Source organism: Lepisosteus platostomus, chromosome 18 (genome assembly GCF_059453375.1).
Source record: "Lepisosteus platostomus isolate fLepPlt1 chromosome 18, fLepPlt1.hap1, whole genome shotgun sequence".
Classification (NCBI taxonomy): domain Eukaryota; kingdom Metazoa; phylum Chordata; class Actinopteri; order Semionotiformes; family Lepisosteidae; genus Lepisosteus; species Lepisosteus platostomus.
The window spans coordinates 7,517,938-7,543,796 of record NC_142628.1 but is presented as its reverse complement, the minus strand read 5'-3'; the positions used below and the strand labels follow the sequence as shown (position 1 = coordinate 7,543,796).

At 34.0% G+C, this 25,859-nt stretch overlaps 1 protein-coding gene across 3 annotated transcripts; it reads left to right on the top strand.

Annotated features, from left to right (window-relative positions):
- The first annotated feature begins 334 nt into the window (after positions 1 to 334).
- On the top strand, positions 335 to 23,897 carry stk33 (serine/threonine kinase 33). Of its 3 annotated transcripts, none has more exons than XM_088611278.1 (14): positions 335 to 482; positions 8,697 to 8,746; positions 12,221 to 12,334; positions 12,633 to 12,746; positions 13,022 to 13,126; positions 13,558 to 13,696; positions 15,908 to 15,996; positions 16,701 to 16,788; positions 17,532 to 17,607; positions 17,901 to 18,013; positions 19,479 to 19,564; positions 19,891 to 20,154; positions 21,099 to 21,182; positions 22,398 to 23,897. In XM_088611278.1, exons 3-14 carry the CDS (start codon positions 12,254 to 12,256, stop codon positions 22,614 to 22,616), a joined length of 1,458 nt encoding a protein of 485 aa, XP_088467404.1. In that variant the 5' UTR covers positions 335 to 482; positions 8,697 to 8,746; positions 12,221 to 12,253; the 3' UTR covers positions 22,617 to 23,897. The 3 variants fall into 3 exon arrangements, with proteins under 3 accessions (XP_088467404.1, XP_088467405.1, XP_088467406.1); XM_088611279.1 differs by lacking the exon at positions 335 to 482 and adding an exon at positions 609 to 804; XM_088611280.1 differs by lacking the exon at positions 335 to 482 and adding an exon at positions 1,193 to 1,283.
- Positions 23,898 to 25,859: the final 1,962 nt, after the last annotated feature.

The following is a 25,859-nucleotide window of genomic DNA, read 5'->3' as shown; positions in this document are numbered from 1 at the left end:
GACTAATGAGAAACACTTTTCATTATACTATGCACCTGTGTAAGTTTAATGACAATAAAGTTGAATTGAAGAATTGAAGAGGTTATACAAAAAAGCTGGTACCAAAAAGGTTAAATACCTATTGTAATTAAAACATTTTCTTTATACAAAGTATATTTAATCAAATGTACATAGCAGACGTATAAAGGCATACAAAATACTCCAAGATAAATATTTTTGTATCCATATGTATTTATATTCTTGCTACAGATGGCTTCAAAATGTCTTAAATGTTACTGTAAAGGCATAGACCTTCGCTTTCACTTAATTGTAAAGGTGTCTTGTCACTTTGCGGCTACCGTAGTTCATTCATCTACTCTATTCGCAAGTTAATACTTTCTGAAAGTGTCTGGTTTGGAAGACCAGCCTGAACGGACAACAGATATCAAAGGATATAGCACAAGGACCCGAATTTTGAAATTCTGGTATATTTTACAATTAAGGTACGTGTGTATATATATATTTGAAAGAACAAACACGTTTATTGTACATAAAAATAGTTATTCTAGTGAAAACTTCACTGGTTACCATAGCAACAAACGCTATAGGCGTATTACAGTTTCCATTAGAATACAACCAGCGGAACAGTTCGTGTTTTATTTTTTGTTTTTATTAGCGCAAAAAATAGAAGTTAGATAACAGAAGTTAGATAAGTTAGATAGTGTTTTTTATGATTCCGATGTTAAGCTGACTATAAAGTTAGACACTTCTTGCTATGCAAGTGGTAAATTATACAGTGTTATTTTTATCCCTTCGTTTTACCGGGTAAGTCAGTTGTGACCAAATTTCCATTTGCAAGGAATATTTTACTTTTATTTTTTTCTTTCCTAAAAATAACAGCCGAGAGAGCACTCAGAAATGACAGTAATGGGTCTTGCAACTATACTTTTCCTCTGTGCACTGAAAGCATATAGCCAAGATTTTCGTTGAAGAGAAGAGCTTACTGCTACAGTCGTTTTTCAGTCAGTTAAATGGTAATGCAACACCGGGAAGGAAAACAGATCGTCACAGGGTTTTAAACGCTAAAAAACGTGTTTAAATGTCACAAAGTTGGTTTTAATCTTGTTAAGAGGGATCGGACAGTGTTGGCAGTGTTGTTTACTTCACCAGAATTGGGAATTCTGCAGTGTAGCTCCTCTGGGGACAGTGCACTGTGTTTGTTGCTTAGAGTGATTTAAAAACAACAACAGTGACGGCTACAAGTAGCAATAGATACACAGTATGCTGTATTTCGATTAAAAGTAGTAAGTTATTAAAGTTATTAAATATTTTTAAGGATTCAATAGATTTTTAATTTTAGATTGTTTATAAAGGACAACGATCCCCAGACGTTTTGGCGGTGTTAGGGCTGGCTGACAAATCTTTGTCACTTTTTGCTTTTGTCAACTTTCAAGAGGAAAGTTCTATCAATAGTTGGATATCATTTCCTATTTAGATACTCTCGGTTCTGTTCTAAAATTAATTTTGGGGAGAAAGTTAATATGGAGTTTTAAAGTGAGGGTTTAAAGCACAACTGAACCGTTTAGTTTAAAAGACTGTTTATTTTTGAACATGTTAATATTTTATTCATTTGATAATGGCTTTTTGTTCCTACCCTCTTTCATTCACTTCATGACCAGCTACTGTTGAAGGTGGTTAGACTACATTTGTGGAATCATACAGCACACTTTCCGCATCTTGATGATCAATCTCCTCTTCCATTTAATTTCTCGAATAGTCTTCTGTGGACAGTGTATTTTGTTCTTTCTGGTTTTATAACCAAATAATATATGTACTTATATACTGTAATACCAGGAAAGTTAGCCCTCTTGTCTACCCATCTACTGTACAAATGTGGTGTCAGAAAGCACCAGTTTAGTGCTACTGTACATGCTACATCATGTTTATAAAGACTGGGAAAACTATTACTTATTGAGTTATTGATCAATTGAGCAAGGTAATAATTTCAATTAAGGGAACTCTTCTCCCCAAGAGCTGTCAGTTTCTATACCTAATGATTTTGAAATGACTTGTTTTAACATTTTACTGCCATTTGATCACAATTACATTGTTTTAGGACTTTCGAAATTGGTAATACAATGATTAACTACAAAGCCTGCTGGACTGTGGCACTCAAGGAGCTTGGTCAGAGATGCTAGCTCAAGTCCATTCAGTCTAATCTGTATTCCGAACAATCTAGACAATTATACCATTTAATGTACATAATTTATATTAAAATGTGATAGTTAATGAAATTATTTGTGTACTTATAGACACTGGCTGTTGTTTATGTGCTGATTTTATTGTGAGGCTTATATTGCTGGATTGTTATAATGTGGGTTTCTCTCACAAAATAGCAAATGGATGACCCTGATTTCAGTCCTCATGTCTGAGATGAAACATGTTTTGTCCACAAGTGGGGTTTTGAACCCAAACATCAAACATCAGTTGTGCATAAATTGTAAACTGCCTTTCTGTATTGTTGAGCTTTTTTACATGATGACTTAGTGTTTCTATCACAACTGCCAATTATGAGACTAAATATTTATGCATGAAATTAAAGCTTTGAATTCTACTACAAAACCTTATGTTTTACACATTTTGACTGGAAGATTTTTCATTGCCATGTTGTTTTTTTAAAGAATTATGTTTTAATGAAGTCATCACTTTCTAAAGTCTAGCCTCTAACACATCTCTAAAAGAGGTCGTAGTTACAGTTTATAGTTTCTAATTTAGGAGAAAGTATTAAAATTGTCAAAATAATAATCCTCTTGTTGAAATATTGTGGCTGTTTAAACCAATCTGTACAGAATTAATGAAATTATTTGAAAAGCTAATCCACAGCTAAAGTGGCACATTAGTCAAAGTTAATGAAATGATCACACTTTGTGCTTTCAAGCCCAATTTCCAAAACAACCAGTATTTCTCTCAAAGCATTTCTGCATAAAGTAAAAATGTCATTAAAATAGTATCCAGTGTTTATCCTTTCCCTTCAAATTAGAAGATGCCTTGATTAGATATACTGTAGTTTATGAATGTTAGATCACAATTGCAGACAAATCAGAGAATCATATGACTTCAGTTTTCTATGTGCTGCACCATTCAAATGAAAAACTGGAAATGCAAAAAAGTGTGACTTCATGTGATTAATCTTATATTCCATTTCATGCTGTTTTAAAACTCATCATATTATGGGCTTTACTGAGTACTTTATCAATTCCAGAACTCAATTCCCTATCAATTCAATCAAAAGCACAATTATACTGCGATATAGAAAATGTCTAGTTTATTAAATGTTGTAAATGTTTTTGATTCTTTGGTATAAAATTCTAAAACTGACTAAAATTTAGTTTCACTGTAATTGTGTCATCTGATCATCAGCTTTGATAGAAATATAAATGTAAGGTGCTTTGGCTAGACTAAACTATAAGCTGTTTTTGGATAGCTTCCATAAAGAAATGAACAGATTTAGCAATTAATGTGAGATTAGTCATTAAAACAAATGAGCTTCAAAGCTCATAGTGAAATAAAATTAATTGCTCTTGGCACCTTGATACTTTTAAAAACTACACGACTCTTCTTGAATACTTTCATACTTTCTGCATCTCTTAACAAATGTACAGAGGATGTTTGATTAACACTGATATGTTTTAGATAATATACACCATACTTTTCAAAGTAATTATGTTGTTTGTTAGAATGATCAATCTAAGGAGGTTGTAATATTAGCTTGTATATTAATGAAGTAATTAAAAGAATAAATGTTCCCCTAACATGGTCCTACAGATTACTCGTCTTTAAAACAACTGATTGTTTTAAAGTGGATACCAACACCATTGTATTTGCAATGTAATGCTGAAGGAGTATCTCAAAACTGTGGCACAAACTCCAGTGTCACTGTTATGTCATTGTACTTGACCTTAATTCTCTAAATGGCTTAATTAAGAGCCTAAATGTCTTACTTGAAAACAAAAACTTTAAAATTACAACTACAGTATGTATTATAGAACACGCAAATAGTTAATACACTGATTGAGCCCCCAGCAATGTTGGTTTTCCTAAGCAGTGCTCACGTTTGATCTCCTGATTCCCATTCAGTGTGATAAGCCTCAGGCTTTTGTTTTGATGTTCTGTGCAGCCTTGTTGTAAAATTTCATTATCGTGTGTGTTTATTATTGATTGGCATCAGGTGAGTTTGCCATTGGCACAGTACTATTGGTAAAATGAAGGAACAGTGTAGTGAAATTAAAAGTAATGTCATATACATTACCCTGAATAACAGAACATGTTCTTCTGAACCTAATCAGTTTGAGTGTGGGGGCTGTAACATGTAACATATCACAATATCACAATTTAGTGGTGGTTCTCTGTAGTCCAAGGCAGGGTGAAAGACTACAAGATGATAGCGATGAAATATAATTTGGTATTCCAGCAAATCTTGTTTTTATATTATTCCTGTATTGAACATTTTACTTTTTTTTAACTCATCCAGATGTGAAGGTGAACCTTAAAGTAGATCTAATGATAACTCTTTATGTGCATTGAAAATAAACACATTAAAATAAATTCAGCATACAATTTAAGGAGTAGATAAACTGAATTAAAGAAAGTAGAGTATTAAACACAAAAATATGCAAATGTAAACTTGCCCATGCTCTGATTGAGATGTTTATAAAATAATATAGTTTTTTTCTTCATGCTTGACTTGTCTATAAGCATAAATGTTCATTTTGGATAAGAGTTGAGCCTCTGAAGAAAAACTTATTTGTTAAACCCTCTAAAATACATTCCATTGACATACTTCAATTCTGAGAGCGTATTCAATTTTTTAAACATCAGTGAGCATTAAAACACCTATTATTATGCAGGTTTCATGCCAGATAATTATATTTAGCTGGAACAGGTCGCTGGAAGTTAATTGCTGCTTGTATGAGGCTTAAATAATTATATGAGTTTCAAGCAGCTGTGTATTTCAGACAAAAGAAATAATTTCTTTGGCTTTTGGAATTTCAAAGTTAGTCTTTGTGGCTGCAAAACACTGCTAGTTTCATTTTGTCTTTGCTATTTTCCCCCAGTGACCTACTGTATACACTCCTGTCCTTTTACAAATATACAGTAGCAGTTGATAGAAATATTAAGTATAATGCCACATACTAAGAAATTATTCACCATGAATTGATATTTGTTTTGCATTTATAAAATTCAAAATTGTTGACCTTTTACATACTTATACTGTACATATTATTCTATTTTGAATGTTTAAAAATGTTTTCAAAATGCACACATGAAGGTGGTCTAAAGGATCTGTTTTTCTTTAGCTGAATAGTTGAATTACTAACTTGTTTCTATACCGGACTTGATATGCAACCATTAAAAAACCTGTAACGTGTAATCTCACATCACGGTGTTGTTTTGTTCAACAATCTGAGTTGAACTCTCTGATGGGAATCATGTTTCTATCAGAAGCTGGGGTGTGTGCACACTGTTCTGTGTTCTGAGCTGAGTTTTGTACTGTGAATATAAATGTAAAATATCAGGAGAAACTGAGACATTGAATCATTTCTGTCCCTCATGTAATAAAATACCTTTAATGAAATGATACCAGACAGGTATTTGTAAGATCAATATAATCCTAGTAAGCAGATACTTCTTCATTCTGAAAAAAGCTTACTGTAAAGCAGCAGTATAGAATTATTTGTTAACATTATATAGAGATAGAGCCCTAACTGACATCTTTGTAGTATCAATTTCCTTGACTTATGACTTTCCTGTACTCATATTAAGTGTATTTATATGCACTGTATGTTATTGTTTTGTATTTGTAAGATTTACAAATCTTAGAAAGATAAGGTATTCTGTATGATTTTTATCAGACATTACATTAAAATACTTTTTTAAAGTGTATTACAAATGTGGCTTTTAAAATTGAAACAAATTGTAAACAATGCATTTTTGCAATTGCTAAAGTTTTAAAAAGGACATTCTACAGGATTTAGCCAGGAACTTGATTAATTCAATATAAACATACTTTCTAATTTGTTGAGTCTTATCTCCTAGCAACATGTTGAGGTCTATACTAAGCAAGTACTTGACATTCAGTTTCTCATTCAGTTTCTCAGAAAAAGTTTCTCAAACCTGTAGAAACTCATTAGTCAAAGTGGAATGGACAGAAATGCTGTAATAAATGCTTTCCAAAACGTTCATGTTAGTTCTGTTCACACCTGTGTTTTCCTGTAGACAAACATAGGAGTACTTCCATTTATTGAAACTTGATGATTTAGTAAGTGCAGCAACTCCCTTTTGTAAAAGGAATAACACGGTGTTGTAAACTTAGCTCTTTTTTAAAGGCCGCCTTTTTGAATTCAGTGTTTTGCAGAACAATTCCTCCTTTTGAACTAGAAAAAATCTGTTAAAAAATTCTGTTTCTAAATATTTAATATGGCTGTAGTTTCCAGATTTATATTCTGATTTGTGTGTGCATGAAATCATATGCAAGCAACACATGAAAGAAATTAATAAGGTCTAGGTGCAAAGTTAGCTTACTCATCATGGAAAACAAACCAGACAGAAGCAACACTGGATATTTTGACTGCTCTGTCTAGTATAAAACAGCAATTAGTAAATGCGATGATAAGGATAAAAAAATGTAATATTTTAACCAGAAATAATTAACCATGTTCCTTTGCAGTGCTTCTGATTTTTAGTCTTAGCATTCCTCATTTCTTTGGTAATGTAATTGCACGCTTCATTAATGCTCTACAGTTTATAATTTGTCATCACAGCCTGATGTCAATGAATAATTAAGCTGCAGATCAAGTGGATGAAACAGTCTGGTTGATGAAAGGAAACCTGTAGACACTTTAACTGTATAGGTATCAGGAAGTTATAAAGAGGCTTTAAATTATTTCCATTGTAAAGTGATTTGGGTCAGCTTTGCCCTAGCTGTTCTAGTTAGTGAAATCGCCCCCTGGTGGCGGTGTTATGAAAATTGTATCTAAGGAAGAATTTAAATGAAATGTGAGGCTTTATTAAAAAAAGTACGTTAGAAAACCTGTGCCTTCCAGTACTGTATGTCTGAAAAAGAAACAGACAAGTTAAACTCTAACAAATGCTGTCAAGTAAAGCACAGAAAAAGGCAGCAGCTGAAAGTACATTTGCTCAACAGAGAAGAAAGATAGTTTAATGGAAGGATGATTGCCAGTCCCTCCTACTATGTAAATTGACATCCAGCAAAGATTAATGTTTTATCTCTCTGTCTGTAAATTTCAGATGACTGCAGTCCTACCACTGCAGCCAGCCTTTTTTTCAGTGGACCAAACGTTGCCACCCCTCTAGTTGTTTTATTGCATACCTCCAGGCAAAAGAATTACTGTGTGGTTCTGCCTACATTGCTCTGGTCCTTCATTTTAATTAGCACTTAAAAATGTAAATCTATAAGCACACACTGTTCTGCTAGATTGAAAACGATAAGGCTCTTACTGTTTCATTATGGGCAGGATAATAATGGAAGTAATAAAGTTAATGTACCATATGGCAGGAAACGTTGTTTACACTTCACTGTTGCTACAAAGACAGACAGCCAATGTCAGAGGCGCGTGCACAGGAGAAGAAAAGGGAACTACCCACAGCTAGAATTATCTCTGTGTGTCCAGGCATCACTCCAGTGCCACATTTGATTTGTGTTTCAACCAAAACACGGCATCTCTTTTGCAGTCAAGGGAAACAATGTGTGTTTCCCTTTGCAAACAATCAGTAAATAAACACTAATGGGCTTTTGACAGTTTTGTTAGTGAAACGACAAATACTGGGGATCGATTACTGACATACAATCTGCTATAATTACTTGCTGCTGGCTGCTCTGAGATCTGTAAAGGCTGAGGAAGAACAATGGATTCTATCTTAGTTTTGCTCCATTTTTTCCATTATTAATTTATAAGGACACACAGTAACATGTCTTACTGTATGATATTCCACATAGTAAAATGTGGAATATGGGCATAGTAAACATTTTTTAGACTCTTACATTTTATTTGATATCAATATCAGAACAAACTAATATAATGCTAACAACTGATTCAAATTGTAACACTTCATGAAAACTGGATTATAGAAATGTAGCAGACATTTAGTATCAGAAAACCTAATATTGCTGTAGAATTAGAGTATTTAAAGATATATACTATACCAAATCATTGCTAACATAAATTTGACTAATTCTGAGTGTTACAGTACAAGTCTCTGAAGGCATTTAATTTAACAGTCCGTGTTTTTAGTTTTCAATAATGTGATACATTGTCATCGGCAAATGTAATTAAGGGTTTCTTTTAACTGTCAGTAGAAGTATAATGGAATGCATTTAAAGCACTTTGAAGAATGCTTCTATTTAAACTGACAACACACACTACTGTACATTTGAATTATTAAAGCAGGAAATATAAAAGTAAAACACTAACTAAAAAAGAAATGCTCGGCTTTGGTATGATAAAAGAGTGCTGTTCAGCAACTGCTGTTTGTCTCCATTGTACTTTTTCTTTTACCTTTCGTGACATAAAATGCATCTTAAAACATTCAGTCACCAATACTGAGTACATCAGCAAAATATAATAAAAAGTAAAGATATGTTTAATTATTCATTGATATGAACCAATGATGAATTGATTCTTTTTTCTGTCTTACAGGTTTTAAAGGCAGTGATTGGCATGGAATCCTCCATTTGTTACACACCTTGGTAAGTCTGTGTTTCCATCCTGCACTGTTGTGTCTTGACTTATCACTTCCACGATGTTTTATCCTGAGAGGAGCAGGATGAAACACTCCCGCAAGGTCCAGTGTATAGATGGACAGCAGATTACATTACTGTTCACTTTGGGACATCTCCAGAATACATTTAAATTCGGATTTCATAACCTGTAGTTTCCTAATGCTTTGTAGCCTTTTGCAATCTTTTACCTGTGCAATCTGTGTGAATCATTGCTGTCATTTTTTCTTGTATTCACATTTTAAATAGTTCATTTACTATATCAATGATTGCTGTGCTTTGGAAAACAGGTTAGAAAAGTAATAAAAGGACTAAAGGACATATACTGTGCATGGGAAATAAATAAGTGTCAATTAAGCCAGTTGATGAAGCATTATACAGTATAATAGAGCCCACTCTTGTGTGTGAAACACCTGTGAATCCTGTGGCATTTCCTCTTTCAGTTTTGACTTGCCTTTTATGAGGCTATTTTTTGCTTTGCCTCCTCCCTTAGTTAGCATGGCTAAATGGAAGACACAACAGGGAACCAGAATACACATAATAGGAAATGCAGGTAAACTAATTCTGTAAGGTACATTAACATGAACCGCACAAGCAACACAGTTGATACAACCGCACAGCAGTGTACTAGTAAGCATGCTGCACAGTATAATGATAATATACAGTACATTTTCTTCATTCCAAACAGACATAAAAGGGTCTGAGATAACAGAGGGTAACCCCTGCAGTGAAATGACATTTTGAAAGGGCAGGAAACAGACGTTGCTTTCAGGTTACAGTAAAACTAAATTCAGCTTCATGGACATCATTGTTGGTAAACTTTAAACCCAACAATAAATGGTCTCCTGCCTCTTCTAAGGCTAGACCTTCTCTCTCCTCACTTCCCTGCCTCATCTGTCTGTTCGCTCTCCCTGTGAAACAGCCTATCCAATCTGAGCCTTCCGTCTGAAGACTACAGCAGAGCAAAGTATCGGGATGCAAGCTGTCTGGCACAAATTAAGTTTGATTGAGGGTATTTTGATTTTCAGAGACCGTCACAATAATTTTGATTTGCAAACAGATGTGCCATAATTTAAAAGACAGGCTTGGTATTAATGTCTTGTCAGTGATAAGATAACATGCGAGAAAAAAGAGGTTAAAGACACCGTTGAATTGCTGATAATTGCTTTCTATGTGGTAGATCCACTCTGGTGCTTTCACTCATCACTTGTTAATTTCTATACAATGAATTTGACTTTTGTGCTTTTTCCAGCATTAAGTAAATTGTACTTAAAATAATATGTGCCATTTAGACTCTAGACCTAACACTCACAACTTGTGGACTCTTTGAATAAAGCAAATCTATTGAAACAGGAAAAAAGAGAGGATGGAAATTTTAACAGCACATCTTGTAAAAAAGGGTATTGAACACCATCATGGAAAGTTGCTTAATTCATGTTACCTTAGAATTCTTTACTTTGGAACAAATTCCTTTTTAAACTTAACCTTTTATACCTGATAGTACTGTAGAGTTCTGTCAGTCTTCACTTTCAAACCCATTCCTGTTAATCAGATATTGTAATGAGACAATTAACTATTGTTTTATTTGCATTCATTTGGGTATTATTAATAAAAATCAAAGTCTGAAGACAAATTCTGTAGTGTATATAAAACTTAACCCCCATATTCAAAATTATATATTGAGAGTTAAATAATTATCTGAAACTAAGATAACCTGGGACTTCCTTTTTGTTCATGTATGTATTTGGTGGATTTCTTTTATCGAAGTTATATTATTGTACATGCACATAGATACATTACCTTGATATGACTACAATGAATGTTCTATTTTATTTTTTATGGCACAGTTGTTTATACGTTTATATTTTAAAATCATCACAGTTTTTGTCCTGTGCACACAATTATTGAAAGCTGTATTGTCTCTGAGAATTTGCCTTGAGTCAAGAGATCCAAATTACCCGACATGCAGTGTAATAGTGTCACAATGGCTTATACTGTAGAAGTTGTTGTTATTGATTTTCAAGCAAGGTCATTTAAGTTAAATTACTGTAAAAGAAATCCTGTGAAATGTTTTTTTTACATTTTGAGCTTGAACACAAATCACATTTCTAAAATTATGTATGTTTTTGATGGATAAAGTTAGTTAATTTAATATTTAAATACTTGTACTAAGTGTACTAAGCATTTTGATTAATGTCTTAGTCATGATTATCACTTACTTGTAATATTAAAAATTAAAATCTTATAAGGAATTTGTCACGATCGCTAACCCCTCCTCTTAAGGGAGCTCCAGCTCTTCCTCGTTCCCTCCCATTGTTTGCACCTGATCCCTATTCCCGTTCCCCCTTAAAAGCCAGGCGCTGACGCTCATCCGGCCTCTGCATCTGATTTCCATATCGTGCGAGTCCGGGACCTGGAAGCGCCTGGTCCCGTTAAGGTTTTAACCTTTGTTCCCCGTCCGCCGGTTCTGACCCGGCCTTCGTGGTTTTTAATTCTTTGTTCTGATGGATCTCCTGGTTTTGGACTTACCCTTGTGTTTTGGATATTCCCTAAGGACTTCTCTTTTGGATTGTTCGCCTCGGCCACACCTCCCCCGTGCACCAGCGCACCTTGGACACGCCCCCTGTCTTCAGCCCCGTTTTCCTGCATGACATTTCCCCAATGTTTCCCCACTCCGTCGGACTGTGTCGTCCGCATAGGGTCCGGAAAGAACTGTTCGTTACAGAATTAAATTTCTGTGTTGTGCACAACAACTCTGTGCACAGTTGTCTTTTATATCATAATCCTTTAATTAAAATTAATATTCATAATTTGTCATTATATCATACGTCTTACTTCATGTAGGTCAATAATACTAATAAATTATACTGTTTAATGTACAGAACTGTGCAGTTCTGGATTATTATATCTAATAAACTTTCTAAACTAAACTTTGATTCGCATGCAAGTTTTACTCCCTTGTGATGCAGTTCATTTTGATGCTTTTTTAAAGTAATGATTGGTTGAGTTCACCTCTTATAATTCACTGCTGGCTGATTTTCTGATTTGTTATCCAAGGCTCTTGCTGTCTTCACATATATCAGCCCATTCATGGTTTTAGAATTGCTGCATCCATGGTGGTTTTTACTGCTAGTCTGGTCTGACATTACAGGCCTCATCATTTGCATGAATATTTGCTTTTGCCTCTGGGTCTGCAAATGCGTCATGTGGGTTGTGGGTGTACTACTGTGTGAGTGCTTCATTTTGTGAATGTCAATTTACAAGATTAAAGTGCAGTGAAAAAAGCTTTAAATCAATTACATTGAACCATGAAACACTTTTTTTTAAAGATAACCTTATTTGGAGGTTTCCGTTAGTGTGTTTAAGGAAAGTGTGTGGCGATTCTATTTGTTGGTTATGTTTTGTATGAGTGTTTTACTTACCAGTGTTGTGTTTCATCCTTAGATGCAGAATATACATGTTTCTAAAGCTTAGAAAATGGCCTCCCAGTGGACACGTTCTAACAGTGCAGAGAACAAGGTGCCACACACTCGAATGGAGGATGAAGCTGCTATCCAGGTACAGTACAATGACATTTACAGTAATTATCATGGGCACCATATACCTAAGGGAGCTCATTTAGCCAGACACTTAGACTGAATGCATTTAAGTGCAAATAATCTTGCACTTCTAGAGAACAGAAACTGTTTTTAAAATGGCAAGTGTGAACTTTGAAATCCAGTGCTACCTTTACTGACTGAAGGTGCAAAAAACAGATACGAAATCTGCTTATACAGATAATGTATATTGTATCTCTGTTTCAAAGTGAATTTATTTGCTGTGAAGTACCTTTATTGTTTCTGTTTTACTTCTTTAGCAAATATACACATTTGGGAGGAAATTAGGTCAGGGTAGCTTTGGAGTAGTCCATGAAGCCGGTCACATTGAAACACAGAAGAAATGGGCAATCAAGAAGGTGAACAGAGAAAAGGTAAGTGCCCGCATGTCACAACCTGACATAATCATAATATGTTTTCACTATAGTAGTATTACATTCTGCTACTCAAATCAGTTATGCACTGTGCAGCTTTTGTTTTAAAAAAGCTGTAATGTTGTTGCAGAGATTAGTTATGAGTAATGAATCACTTGACATACCGTGTTCTGCATTCAGTTGTGTTAAAAACTGAAAGTACACTCAGATATTCTTCAATTCAGACACTTTAAAACGAGACACAGAAGCACAGTGAAGTGTGTTCTCTAACGCAGGCTGGGAGCTCTGCTGTCAAAATGCTGGAGCGAGAAGTTACCATACTAAAGCGCGTTAACCATGAACACATCATACATCTAGAAGAAGTGTTTGAAACACCAAAGGTAAGTATCAGGAAACAGCTGTGTTTACAGAACCCTAAAAAGTTCATTTTAAGGCAAATGCAAAAATACAACATAACAAAAAAATTAATGCAATCTTTGCACCCAGACAACAAACCTACCCCCCCATCCCCCAAAATCCCCACTTACCCCCCTCATAAATATTTCCCACCTGCTAGTTTCCCACCAGAGAAAATGAGAAAGTGACATTCTTTAACCTCAGAATAACCAAACCACACTCAATATTTCCAATTCAGTTTTTTTTATTTTAAAATGAATGCTTTTAAAAGAGACTTAAAAACATTATGACATCTTAATTAAATATATTGCAAATCCATAAAACAGTCTTAGGTAAATACATAGGTGTTTTAAAATAGACGTCTGAAAACATCAATAGCTACTAAATCCCTTCCGATTCTTTATTCTGATTACAGAGGATGTACCTGGTGACAGAACTCTGCGAGGGAGGTGAACTGAAAGAAATTCTGCAGAAAAATAAACGCTTTACTGAAAATGAGACAAGACACATAATTTGCAGTTTAGCAGGAGCTATAGCATATCTGCATAAAAAGGGTAATTATTTTTGGGGGAGGGGGGATCTAATAAAGTATTTTATAATGGCAGTAAAACTGATTTGTTGAAAAGTTACACATTCTGTACATAAAGAATAAGATGTAAGAGTGTAGTAGTAACAATATACAATTTTTTTTAAAAGTCTGAAAGACAGAACAAGGAAGATAATGTTGTTGTGAAGTGAAAACCAAGGTATATGAACAGAAATTTAAAAAATCTAATTTATTATTTTTTTATAAAAATAGGAATTTCAGGTTGTATTTTCAGTACTCGAGGGTAGACTAAAATAAGACTAAGTGCTGCTACAGCTACCACACTACAATAGCTCTTACATTAGGTCATGGTAATAATTCTTCAATTATAGATTTATGTTTCAGTCTGCTGTAGTAAAAAAAAACGTGAACACACTTTACAAAAAAATCTATTGAGAACATGAAACTACAGTATGGAGCTTTCTTCCTGCAGTGCAATATGCAGAAATATTTTTTTTTGCTTTTTCATTTTTTCTAATTGTGCAGGATGGAATCACTAATACAGCTCATATTTTCTCATTAAAGTGAACAAATGTTAACAATGACAGTATAGTTATACATCAATAACTAAAGCGAGATGTTCTTATCTATTATGTAGTGTTAAAACAGATTTGAGAAGGAACTGTAAAAATGTAGTGCTGTAATGCTAATAGGTAACACTATGTACGGAGCCCTCGAGATTTGTATTCATTGACATCTCATAATAAGAAAGCTGATGCTACATTATGACTTAAAGTTATTACAGTACCTCACTGGTTTTAATAATGAGCTAATAATGAGCAACAGCCTGCCACGAAAAATGTTGCAGTCAATTTTAATTGAGTGTGATGAGTTTATTTAAAGATGATATGCCTTTTTTTCTTTTTCATTTTTAAAACTCCAGTTCAGCAAAACTGTTAGCATACACTTTAGAAGTAATTTAGGACACTGCTTGAAAATGAGATACTATTACATGCAGCTAATGAGTCATTTACTGCTGGAAGGGGAAGAATACTGATTAATAGGTGCATTTTCATACTAAAAGTCCCCATGAGGTTGTAGGCCTTATTTGTAAATTAACAGTAAATGAAACCACCAGCTGAGCATTGTTAGGATGAATGTTTGCTTTGCTAATGCCTGAGTAATAAAATATTTAAATAAGAAATGGCATATTAATTATGTCTCGTCCAAATATACAGTTAATTTCCATTGCTTTGTGATGTTAATAGAAGGCCTTGTAAAAGCACATGCTCTTTTACTTGGATTTTTTATATTGATAACACACGAGCAGCTCGTGACTATCTACCACTAAGGTTCCATCTTTCCAAAGTTATAAAATGCTCATTTTTTACAGGTAATAACTGGCCTATTAGCTCTGCTCATATCTCATTATCTCAGAGGAATATCTAAACTGCATCTAGAGTAATCCTGAATTTTACAGCAATCAGTGTAAAAAACCTGAAATATCTTATTTTGCTTTCCATCAGCACAGATGAAAACCAAGGTCTCAATATTTGTTTGTCTTTTAACATTTTTTAATCTTCATTTCTATTTAACTAGATAATGTCTTTCAGACAGCCTTTGCCTTGAAATGCTCTTCACTACCTAGTAATTCTTAAAATCACAGATTCAGACACACATTTCATGGACTACATACACTTCGACACTTATTTTCCAGTGCCAGCATCCATTGTAGCATTTTAACTCTTACAGTTTGTATGTCATAAAATACATCTTTTTCGGCGTTCTACACATAAACAAGTTCAAGCCTTCTCTACAATACTGAATTATACATTTGTGAAAAGAAAGAAAAATTTGTTTTGCTGAAGAAAATTTCTGTTCCATTTGCTCACATTAATGTTAATGGTTTTGTGGGAGAAAGAGATTGTTGCTTAAATTCTTAAGCTTCCGACTCTCATATATTAAATGTTTACTTTAGACTAATGTGACAAGCTTTCAGTTGCCTCACAGTGAAGACTGTATTTTATATTTATATGCAGTCATATTATACATCTATTCTGCAAATGTTAGTAGTAGAGAAACGTTAGTATCTCAACCATTAAGCATGCTTATTTAAAGAACACATTGAGCTTGACAGAACAGATATTGCCGGTTTGAATCTGGGCTATGTCACTTGTTGACTATGACAAGAATTCTTGGAGCAACAGTATTTAGCCAAGAATCTGTTCTTCTTTTTCAGATATTGTACACCGGGACCTAAAACTGGAGAACATTTTAGTTAAAAGTAATCATAATGATAACGGGAATGAAATGATGCTTAACATTAAGGTGAGGAATGAATAAAAGCAATGGGGCAACTGTTGTTATTAACATCTTCTTCATACAGTACTTTACGAGAATGTATCTAGATCACCTTTAAGGATAAAATATATATGTAGTACCTTCTGTCTTAGGTACTGCTCTACAGTATATCTGGAGCACAGGATTAAATCAAAGCGGGGTAACATATAAATCAAATGCAACTGCAGTGCTTTAAGACACCAGCTTTGTGACCTGCAATAAAAACTTCTTATCTGCAAGAGATTGGTCATTTCTAGAACATATTTGCTATACTTTTATTTATAATACCTGCCACAAATCACTGTATGTTGTACCTATAGCATAAATTATGGAGTGAACAAAAGGGTTTGTCACCCAACCAATATTATGCTTTCAAAGCGTTTGCTTTTATCTTATCTGATAGTCAAACAACACTGAATAGAAACCATCCATGAAAAGTAACAGTGAAATTTTGAAAAAGTACAACAAAAAGAGCAGTACCATTATCTGAAGCGAGCTTTCATGAACAGTTAATTAGCAAATAATATATAACAGGGCAGCCAAAATAAAAACTAAAATATCTACAGGCCAGAAGTCAGAACTGTAGGGCCCAAATATGGAGTTTGATTCATGTTTTATAAAAAAAAAAGTCAGATTATTTTAGTACTTTAGTTTCCTGCTACATTTTCCTGATTGGCCTTTTGTGTTTTCAGGTGACAGATTTTGGTTTAGCGGTGCAGAAAGGTGGGGTTGGCAGTGAAAACATGTTGCAGGCAACATGCGGTACTCCTGTTTATATGGGTAAGACACGTAGTTCATTCACTGCATTACAGTAGTTTCATGTGGACTAGTTTAACAGCCTAGCATCAGCGTAGCAAATGTTTTTTTTATTTAGATGCTAGGGTGTAAGTACGTGCAAATTGTTTAAAAATATTTTTGAGTTTGTGTTCAGTGTGTTGGAGTTGAAACAACAGATGGTATAATGATGCTGCAGAGGAAAATTCTCGTTAGTGTGATTTCAAGATTCCTGCCTAGAAAATAAGGTGTCTATTCAGTTTTATTATTTATTATAAGTTATAGCTTTGACTTGGAATTTCATTGCAGTTAGGCAATGCCTTGCCTAAGTGAAAGTTTCAGACTCTTGATTTTCTCCATCAATAATTTTCTTGCCTAGATGATTATAAACTAATGTTGTGCTATGGAAACAGATCCTTGAGTAAGTGTGATTTCATATAAGTTATTTTCTTTAATGGAGAAAAAAATCACATGTGAGTTGAAGAAATGAGAAAAAAACAACAACCCTGCAGCCTAATCAAGTGTATGCAAAAACTCAAGCAAGGAAAATGCTGTTAACTTGTAATTGATCCAATTAATCTAAATTGCCTCTCTGTTCATTCACCCTCTTGGAATATAATTTCCAACAGGGAAATTCTTAGAGTATTAGTCAAGTTTGGGATAGAATGGATTGGAATCATTTAACATTCTTTAAAAGCTTATAATTAATTAATTGATTAATCGTTGTCTCTTCTTTTTTCTGCCAACAGCTCCAGAAGTTATCAATGCTCATGACTACAGTCAGCAGTGTGATGTGTGGAGTATAGGTGTCATCATGTACATGCTGTACGCACTTGTTCCTCATCACAGAGCATAAGTGCTTGGTGCATACGTTTGGTTTGTGATATGGGGTTGTGACTTATACACATCTGAAAAAATGAAAAAAACCTTCCAATACGTGATATGTGGATCTCCATTCAATTGCTTTGATGTAGTAAAATTCAATACAAGTAAAAATAAAAAACAAGCAGAGCTTTATCTAATATTCTTTATAATAATATTTTATGTCTGTACTGTAAATAACATGATTGGATCTATTATTGTTATGGTTTACCATATGCCAAAAACCTTGCCCTCAGACTCTGTGGTGATCCACCTTTCATGGCGACTTCCGAAGAGAGGCTTTTTGAACTCATCAAAAAGGGAGACTTACACTTCACTGATCCAGTCTGGAAGACAATAAGTGATGGAGGTGTGCTTAACCATAAGAGAAAACAGTTTTCTTTTGTTTCCTTTGTTGTAGTTGGATATTGCTAAATATATTGTTTGAAAGTACATATCATGCTGTTCTCCAGCACAGGGATCCTTATTAGAAACTTAGAAACTTATTTTAAAAATCCCATATTGTATGTTATAGAGTACGTCGTTGTGACTGAACATGTTTATGCATACACAACATCATAAGAAACACAACCCCAGATTAAATGAAAACATTTGATCAGGTAACACTGGGTTTATTTGTATGTTTCTATCATGCAATTACAGTACTTTCAATTGTGAAGTTTTGCCTTACATAAGTATATGTTTATTAGCATTATTAACTCAAACATAGCGACAGTGTGACATATACAGTAGTTGTACAAAGTGATGTTCCCACATTCATTTTTTTGAGAAAATGTCAGACCTGGAAGTGACTGATATTGATGTACACATCTATCTTAATTGTCCTGTAGGTGTGCTGCTGGGTTATAGAGCTAGGTATCACTATTTCATTATTATACATCTTTAAATATTAACACTGACCACTCTATTGTAGTCTACTTTTTTGGTCATTGGTAATAAGATTCATTAGTTATTAAAAACTGAGCTGCAGAATGTGATAAAGGGAACAGGATGTTAATACAAGTTTGAGTGATCATTGGCACACATTATCTTCTTAAAAGATAAAGGAATAATGTTGCTGTTGTTGCTGTAACAACATGGTCAACATAACATTATTTTTTACAACAAGAAACCAGAACCTTATATTGGCATGGCAATTAACATTGCTACACTGCAGCTCTGGACACTAGGTTAAATTATAGCCTCAGGCTGTGTGTACAGATTCTGAATGCTCTCTCCTTGCTTGCGTTTTTGACAGAAGCATGCTGGATAGGTTTGATTAGCTATTCTATGCCCTTTCTGTGAGGCTCAGTAATAGGCTGGTGTCCCATCACATTCAACAAGGTTGAGTCCTACTGTACCTTGTGCCATATACTTCTGGGACAGCCATCACCTTGGGGTAATGGAAGGAACTTAAACCACAAGCCAGCTCACAAAACTGGACTTCCAACACCAAACTGTGGCCTTCTCTCATTTGTAACCTTGCTTTTGCTTTTGACCTCAGTAAACACAGAAGTGTTGTGGTTTCTCCATTTTAAAATACATTCACATCTTTGATTATGCAAGCACACACTTTCTACCAATATGTATTGTCTTTTCGTTCTCAAAAGGTAACATTAAAAAAGTGTCATATACCTGTAGAAAACATGAGAGTTTAGCTTATTCATTTAGAATTTTCAATTAATAATTAGGAGCTAAGCTATGTGTTGCATTTCCAAACTAATAAGTGAAGTCAGCCGAATCCATTTGATCATAAGGCAATTCATCCTCAGATTCTGATTTTTTTAAATAAGGTACATTTTGTTTCTGAATATTGTTTCTCCATCCTCCTTTAGCCAAAAATGTGTTGCAGTGTCTAATGAAAGTCGATCCTGCTCACCGCCTCACAGCCAATGAACTTTTGGATAACCCTTGGATCACGGTAAGTGCATTTGCTCATCTGATTTTCAATACTGTATACATAAATAACAAATAAAACAGAACTGAATTAATGTTATTATTACATAGTGTAGCGAAGTTACTTTTTTTTTCCTTAAGCCAAAAAACATTTTTTACCGCAAATTAATTTTGGAATTAAAGTAGTTAATACTAAGAACTGTAGTTTAAATCCAGGTAAATGTAGCCTTTTATTATACAGTATATTCAAAGATGGCTAGCTACTTTAATTTGTACAGTTGTAAGTGACTGAAAGCCCAATGTGTGTGAAGTGTAATGTAATCTAATGATTTGGATGGATTATTATAATAGGGTGACACATCCACCCCAGCTAGGCCTTCTAATGTACTGGAGATGATGAAACAGTTCAGAGATGACCCTGATGACATAGACAATGGCAGTCTTGAAGATGACCTCAATGGATTATCACTGAAGTCGTCCCAGGAAGATGCCTTTCAGCCCAGGGATGTGATAGATCAGAGGTGTAGTTCATCTGGCAGTAATGGTGCTTCAGATCTCAACGTAGAGATGGATACTGACAGTGGAAGTAGCAAACCATCTACTCCCACTAAACAGGTAAAATAAAAGCCTTAAAAACATTTCACATAGGCATATTTGAGAACAGAGCCTGGATCACAGTTCTGTAATAACAGTGCATGTCAGACATACAGACCCCTTGCTCTTTTAAGAGAATACTTAAAATTAAGCTTTTAGGGTGCTTATGAAAAAGCCACATTACACAGTAGATCAAATAGGGAAGTGAGAAAAATGTTTTACCAGCTGAATTAAGTAGTATCTTTAGGTAGGCGGGGTTGTGTAAATCCAGATTAGAATTTACTGTAACTTGGACCCTATTCTTACAAATAATGCCATGGAATCTTTAATAACCAAGGTGTCAAGGCATTTCTTTAGTGTTTAATCAGATGCATGTTTTTCCATTAGCACAAAGCTCCCAGTCACAACTTTTGTATTTAGGGAAGAGTGTCACCTGTACCCACATAACAACACCTATTATACAGTAGTTGCAACCTCGTTTTCTTTAGAGGTCTCCAGTTTCTGTACTGACCAGGTCAAACCTTGTGTGGCTTCTGAGATTTAATGAGAGGGTAGAAGGGAGTAACACTTCTTAGCTTACTGAAACAACTTTATGGTAAACTGCACCAATGGCTACATGGTGAACACATTTCAATGGACAAACAACAGTGCCTAATGTCTGAATTTGTATTTACAATAAATCATATTGCTCTACTGTGCACTTTTCATACGACAATAAAGTGCATTACCACATTGTCGCATGATCTCACCAATTAGTTGCTTCTCTGTCTGATCTTCTGGTGCAGAGTAGCTGTCATGCATCACCAAAGTAGGTGTGTAGTAGGTGATGTTTAGTTTGTTTATTTTAGTGTTCCTTAAACAGTCAAGAATGCAAAATCTCTTACAAAATAATAAACCTGAATGTACATTTTACTGCTCTTTTACTGATTATTATATAAACAATTTTCTTTGTTCACCCTGAACAGATACAGAAAAAGAAGACTCTTACAAGTTCATTACCCAATGGCATTGTGAAAAAGAATGGATCAACTCTAAAAACTTGTAGCACTGTGAGTACCTTTTTTCCTTTGAAAACAGCTTTCAAAACACGGTATATTGACATACTGTAAAGATTATGAAATGGAATGTTAATAAATAAGGTTTCTGTCCATCAACATATTTATATTATTAAAACTTAAATTTATCTTAGAATCTGAAGCAGAGACACTTTTTTTGTCTTCATCTTTGAACTTCTAAACAAATCAGGCCTCAAATTCTTTTTTTTCCCATGCTGCTTTCCCCCATTTGATTATACTGTATTTGCGTCTTTGTTTGCTACAAACCATATATCAACCTGTGTGTGTTATAACAGGTAAATATTGTGTGTGAAACTATGGAGCTGTTTGTCTTACTTTCCTGGCACTTAAGAGCCCACACCCCCTTAGAACTCTTATTGTTCAGAGTTTTCACAGAAAGAATTATATAAACACAGCTAAGGAGTTGGAAAATATTTATATCTTTGAACAATTAATTAACATACAGATTGTGGCTTTTCTAAGATTTACATACAATAATGTTATAATAATGACACCCGAAGAAGGCTCCACAGCTGAAACGTTGTGTTTTCTTGATCTTTTCAGCATGGAATAAAGCTTTACTTGTTCCTTTACAATAAAGTTATCCTATGTAAAAAGTGAAACTATTTGGTTTTACAGAATTACACATAGGTAGACTTTTAATTTCTGTATAATGTGTTTCCGAAGAGAATGGCTTTTCATCCTAAAATATGAAGCAAAAAAGCACAAAGAAAAAAAGATTCCTTTGTTATCTATCTTTGTTAATATTTTTTTGACGTGAAGCAGTTTCCTTTGTTTCACCACTAGATGGAACCAGTATTACCAATGAAGAACTAAATCTTCAAATACCTGCACAGAGATGGTAGAACTGTTTGTTTAGATTCCTTTAACCCTTCATGACCTGAGTTTTTATTTTTGTGCAGAAGAATAGTAAAAAGTGCTCATATTCTATAGGATCATGTATTCACATCTGAGAGGTGACCTCGGACCAGTATGCTCTTTGAATATACAGCCTAATGTAATTTCTCACTGAAAATCTTAGTTTTCTAGTAATAGTAATCCAGCTCCTCTTAAAATCCCAGATTCAGACTTTTTCTACTAGGAGGAATTTCAGGTCCTGACAGGCCATAAATGGTTAAAGAGAGTACAGTATAAATTCAGTTTTTATGAGGTAAGTACTGGTGGAATTTATTCATTTCCCTTTTCTAGCCCTCCACAGGTGGAAAAGTTTCCAACTTGGCAAATACAAAGCGGACAGCACAGCAGGACAAATGGGAGTCCAGTCCTCATAGCCTTGGACCTACAGTAAGGCTGGCTTCCTTTTCAGTGAAGGGGGAACTGCACAAGGCGTCCATCCCTACAAGCCACAGTTCTGGACACAAACACTCCAAACATACTGCCACTGCAAAGTCAAAAAAGACAGCATAGAGCGCACAGAGAAAGTAGCATCAGTTGATAATGTAAAGCAAGTGCCAAAGGAGACAATACTGTAAAAGAAAAAAAAACACAATACAATATAACCAGAAAAATAATAAATGCACAAAACACAAGAAACAGCCCAGAACATGTTTGACTGTTAAGCAGAAGGTCTCTAGTTCTGCTCTCTAAAATACAAGTCATGTGAAGATTGAAATAAAATGATGGATGTTAGAGTATTTTACTTCTAATGTTACAATGGATTGTATTTTCTGATGTGTATAACATAATGCAAAAGAACGATTCCTTTGGGGTGCTCATAAGGAAAACTGGTGTGCATCACATGGTAAATTGATTTTTCACATTGTTGATTGTCTTGCAAATGTGGTTTAATTTCAGTATTGTTAACGTGTGAAAACTAGAGTGATTTTTTTATATTCTCTATGTTTTGACTTACTTGTAAGCCAATATTCTGGAGGAAAAATGTGCTGTATGCACCTGCCACATGTACAACACTCCTTTTTTTCTATGAACCATATTTGTAGATAGCTTTATTCTTGAACGCACTACATGTAATAATTTACTGGAGCTTTAAAGTGTCTTTGCTTAGGTTAAATATTGACACCACCTTAAGTAACACCATTTTAAAGCAAAAGAATTAAGCTACATATTTTTCAAACTCTTGAATAATTTAGCAAAATGAATTCCCTGCGCACTGGAGGAGTAACTTATCTTTAGTGGAATGTTTGATACAAATAATTACCACATGGGTCTTTGCATTCAGAAATGGAGTTTACTATGTGTATCTTATTGTATTATACTGTATGAGATTATACATGCTGTATCTTTGGTTACATTTTTAACATCCTGTTCAGGCATTCTTTTAGTTTTTGTAATTAAATATCTTGTTTAAAAAAGAATAAGCAGAGCTTAAAGAAAGGGTTCACATCTCGTTTGCAACTTTTTGGTGTTGAATTGACCAGTAATACACATTTTTTGTAATACAGGGATGGATTACTGTTGGTAGATATTTCTTGCTGTAAAGGTACACTCTATGTAACAGACATATTATGTAAAAATGTGTACACCTGATAATTAAAAACAACTGGATTTAACTTTGCAATTACTGACTGTACTGTAAAAGCCTTAATACTCATACAGAGTTGTGGCTCAATCCTACTCTGCCAAACAAAAAAAACCCTGTATCGTATCTGCTGTTTGCACATCTGTAAAGGCTGTTGGATTTACTGTACAAAATTCTGAAGTGAAATTAAACTTGTTACTTAGAAGTAATTCTGTATTTGCTCCTGCTGAAAAGTCGTCTGTGTTTGCCTTTGATCTGATTTATAGCTGATACATTGCTTAACATCATGAAATTGGACTCTGTAGTACAGACATGAGCATGATCACTTCAGTTGAAAAAATATTCAATAATAAAGAATGAATGGTCTCTTAGTTAATAAAGTCTTCAATAAAGTTTGCTATAAGCGTAAATAAACCATTTCATGAAAATAATTTAGGAATGCAGCAAAATGAAAAAAAAAAAATTATCAGTTTCATTCAAGCAAACGTATAATATGTATTAAAAAGTATGACCTATAGGTAAACAGTGTTACCAAACTAATGGTAATCTGCGTATAGCCCCGTGAACACTGTACTCCGTTTACTTAAATGTCAAGCTTTTAACTTCCAAATTACTTTATGGGCTAAAATAGAAGAAAACTATTTTGTAGATAAACAATTTGATATTTCAAGCTTCATACTTTTGCATAGCTTTACACCTTCAATATATTGCAGATTCTAATAATAAAATCATTTTTCAAGGTTTATTTTAAACAATCAGAAAAATAAAAAAACCTTATATATAACAAACACTTGTCTAGAAGGTCACAGTAAAAATGAGTACAATAAAAATCTTTTTAACAGTGAGCCGTCAATGTTTTTTTTTTTAATTTTCAACACATCAGTTAACTATTCTGACTTGAGTAAAACGTTGATCATTTTGATTCTTGGAATGAATTAAAGGTCCTTAAAGAGCTATTGCACTCAAGCAAAGGTCTATGCCCTTTAGAGAGCTTTGGCAGAATAATCCTGAGCATAAATACAATATTTAAGTACTCAAGCATGCCCCTAAAAGTCAATGTCAATATAATAAAATCCATCCTTTATGCATCTAGATGCAAATCCATGCAGACAAAATCAGCCTTGTGTGCTGCTATACTTGGAAGAGCTGTGGCAACAACACAGGCAAACTAGGGAATAGAGTTGCATTAGCCTATTTAAGCAAATTGCACACTGCATTTTTCCATTTGCAGGATTCAGCCCATCATTTTAAAACTGTGTAATGTGTCCATAATAACTTCAAAGGCTGGCTATGCACATCTTTAGAAAATAGTTGTTTTCCATGGTGTTTAAGCAGCATATGATGGTGCTTCTCAAAGATGAAAGTGAGGCAGCACTTATCAGGTGTCTACAGTATAAGACACCAAGTGTGGTAATGCAGACTAAATGTCTGTGATAGAAGAAATAATGTACAATCTTCAAATTGTATAATATGCATTTTGTGCAATACTGTTTTTGTTTTTATTTAATAAATATATATTTTAATACATAAAATAAGAGATTACTGGTATAGGAATGATTTAAGTATTACATTGTGGTTTAGCTGAGGTGATTTAAGACCATTTATTTTGCATTTTGAGTAAGAGTAATATTTGAGTGAAAATTAAGAGTAATATGTATTACAAAACCTGTTGAAGTACATAGCAAGCAGTCATAAACTGTCCTTTGATTCTATTTTTGTTTTTTGCACATTCAAAACAATGATTGTTCTCTGATCAACAAAAACAATTTATAAAGAAATATTAGAGTTTACACTATAAAGGATGCATCTTCTTTAAAATACTGTACAAGTCTAGTACAATAAATTGTGCTATGCAACAATTCACATGTACAGTATAGTCACACACTACTGCATATTCCTTGGAACCAAGTTTGGATTTTAATTACTGAAAAACTCCACTAGATGGAGCTAAAAGGGGAAGTAAGAGCAATTCAGAGCTGTGTTTGTTCCAGGAATAATCCTATACATAACTGCAATGTTCATCTCGGAATCCACTGCCTATTGTGCCTATCGCACAGAACAATCATCAATCCCAGGTCCTGATGCAACACTTCAAGATAGCTAGCTGAGACAGACACAGGGATTTGTATTGTTTTCACAATGTGCTAATGATACAACATTTGTAAACAAAA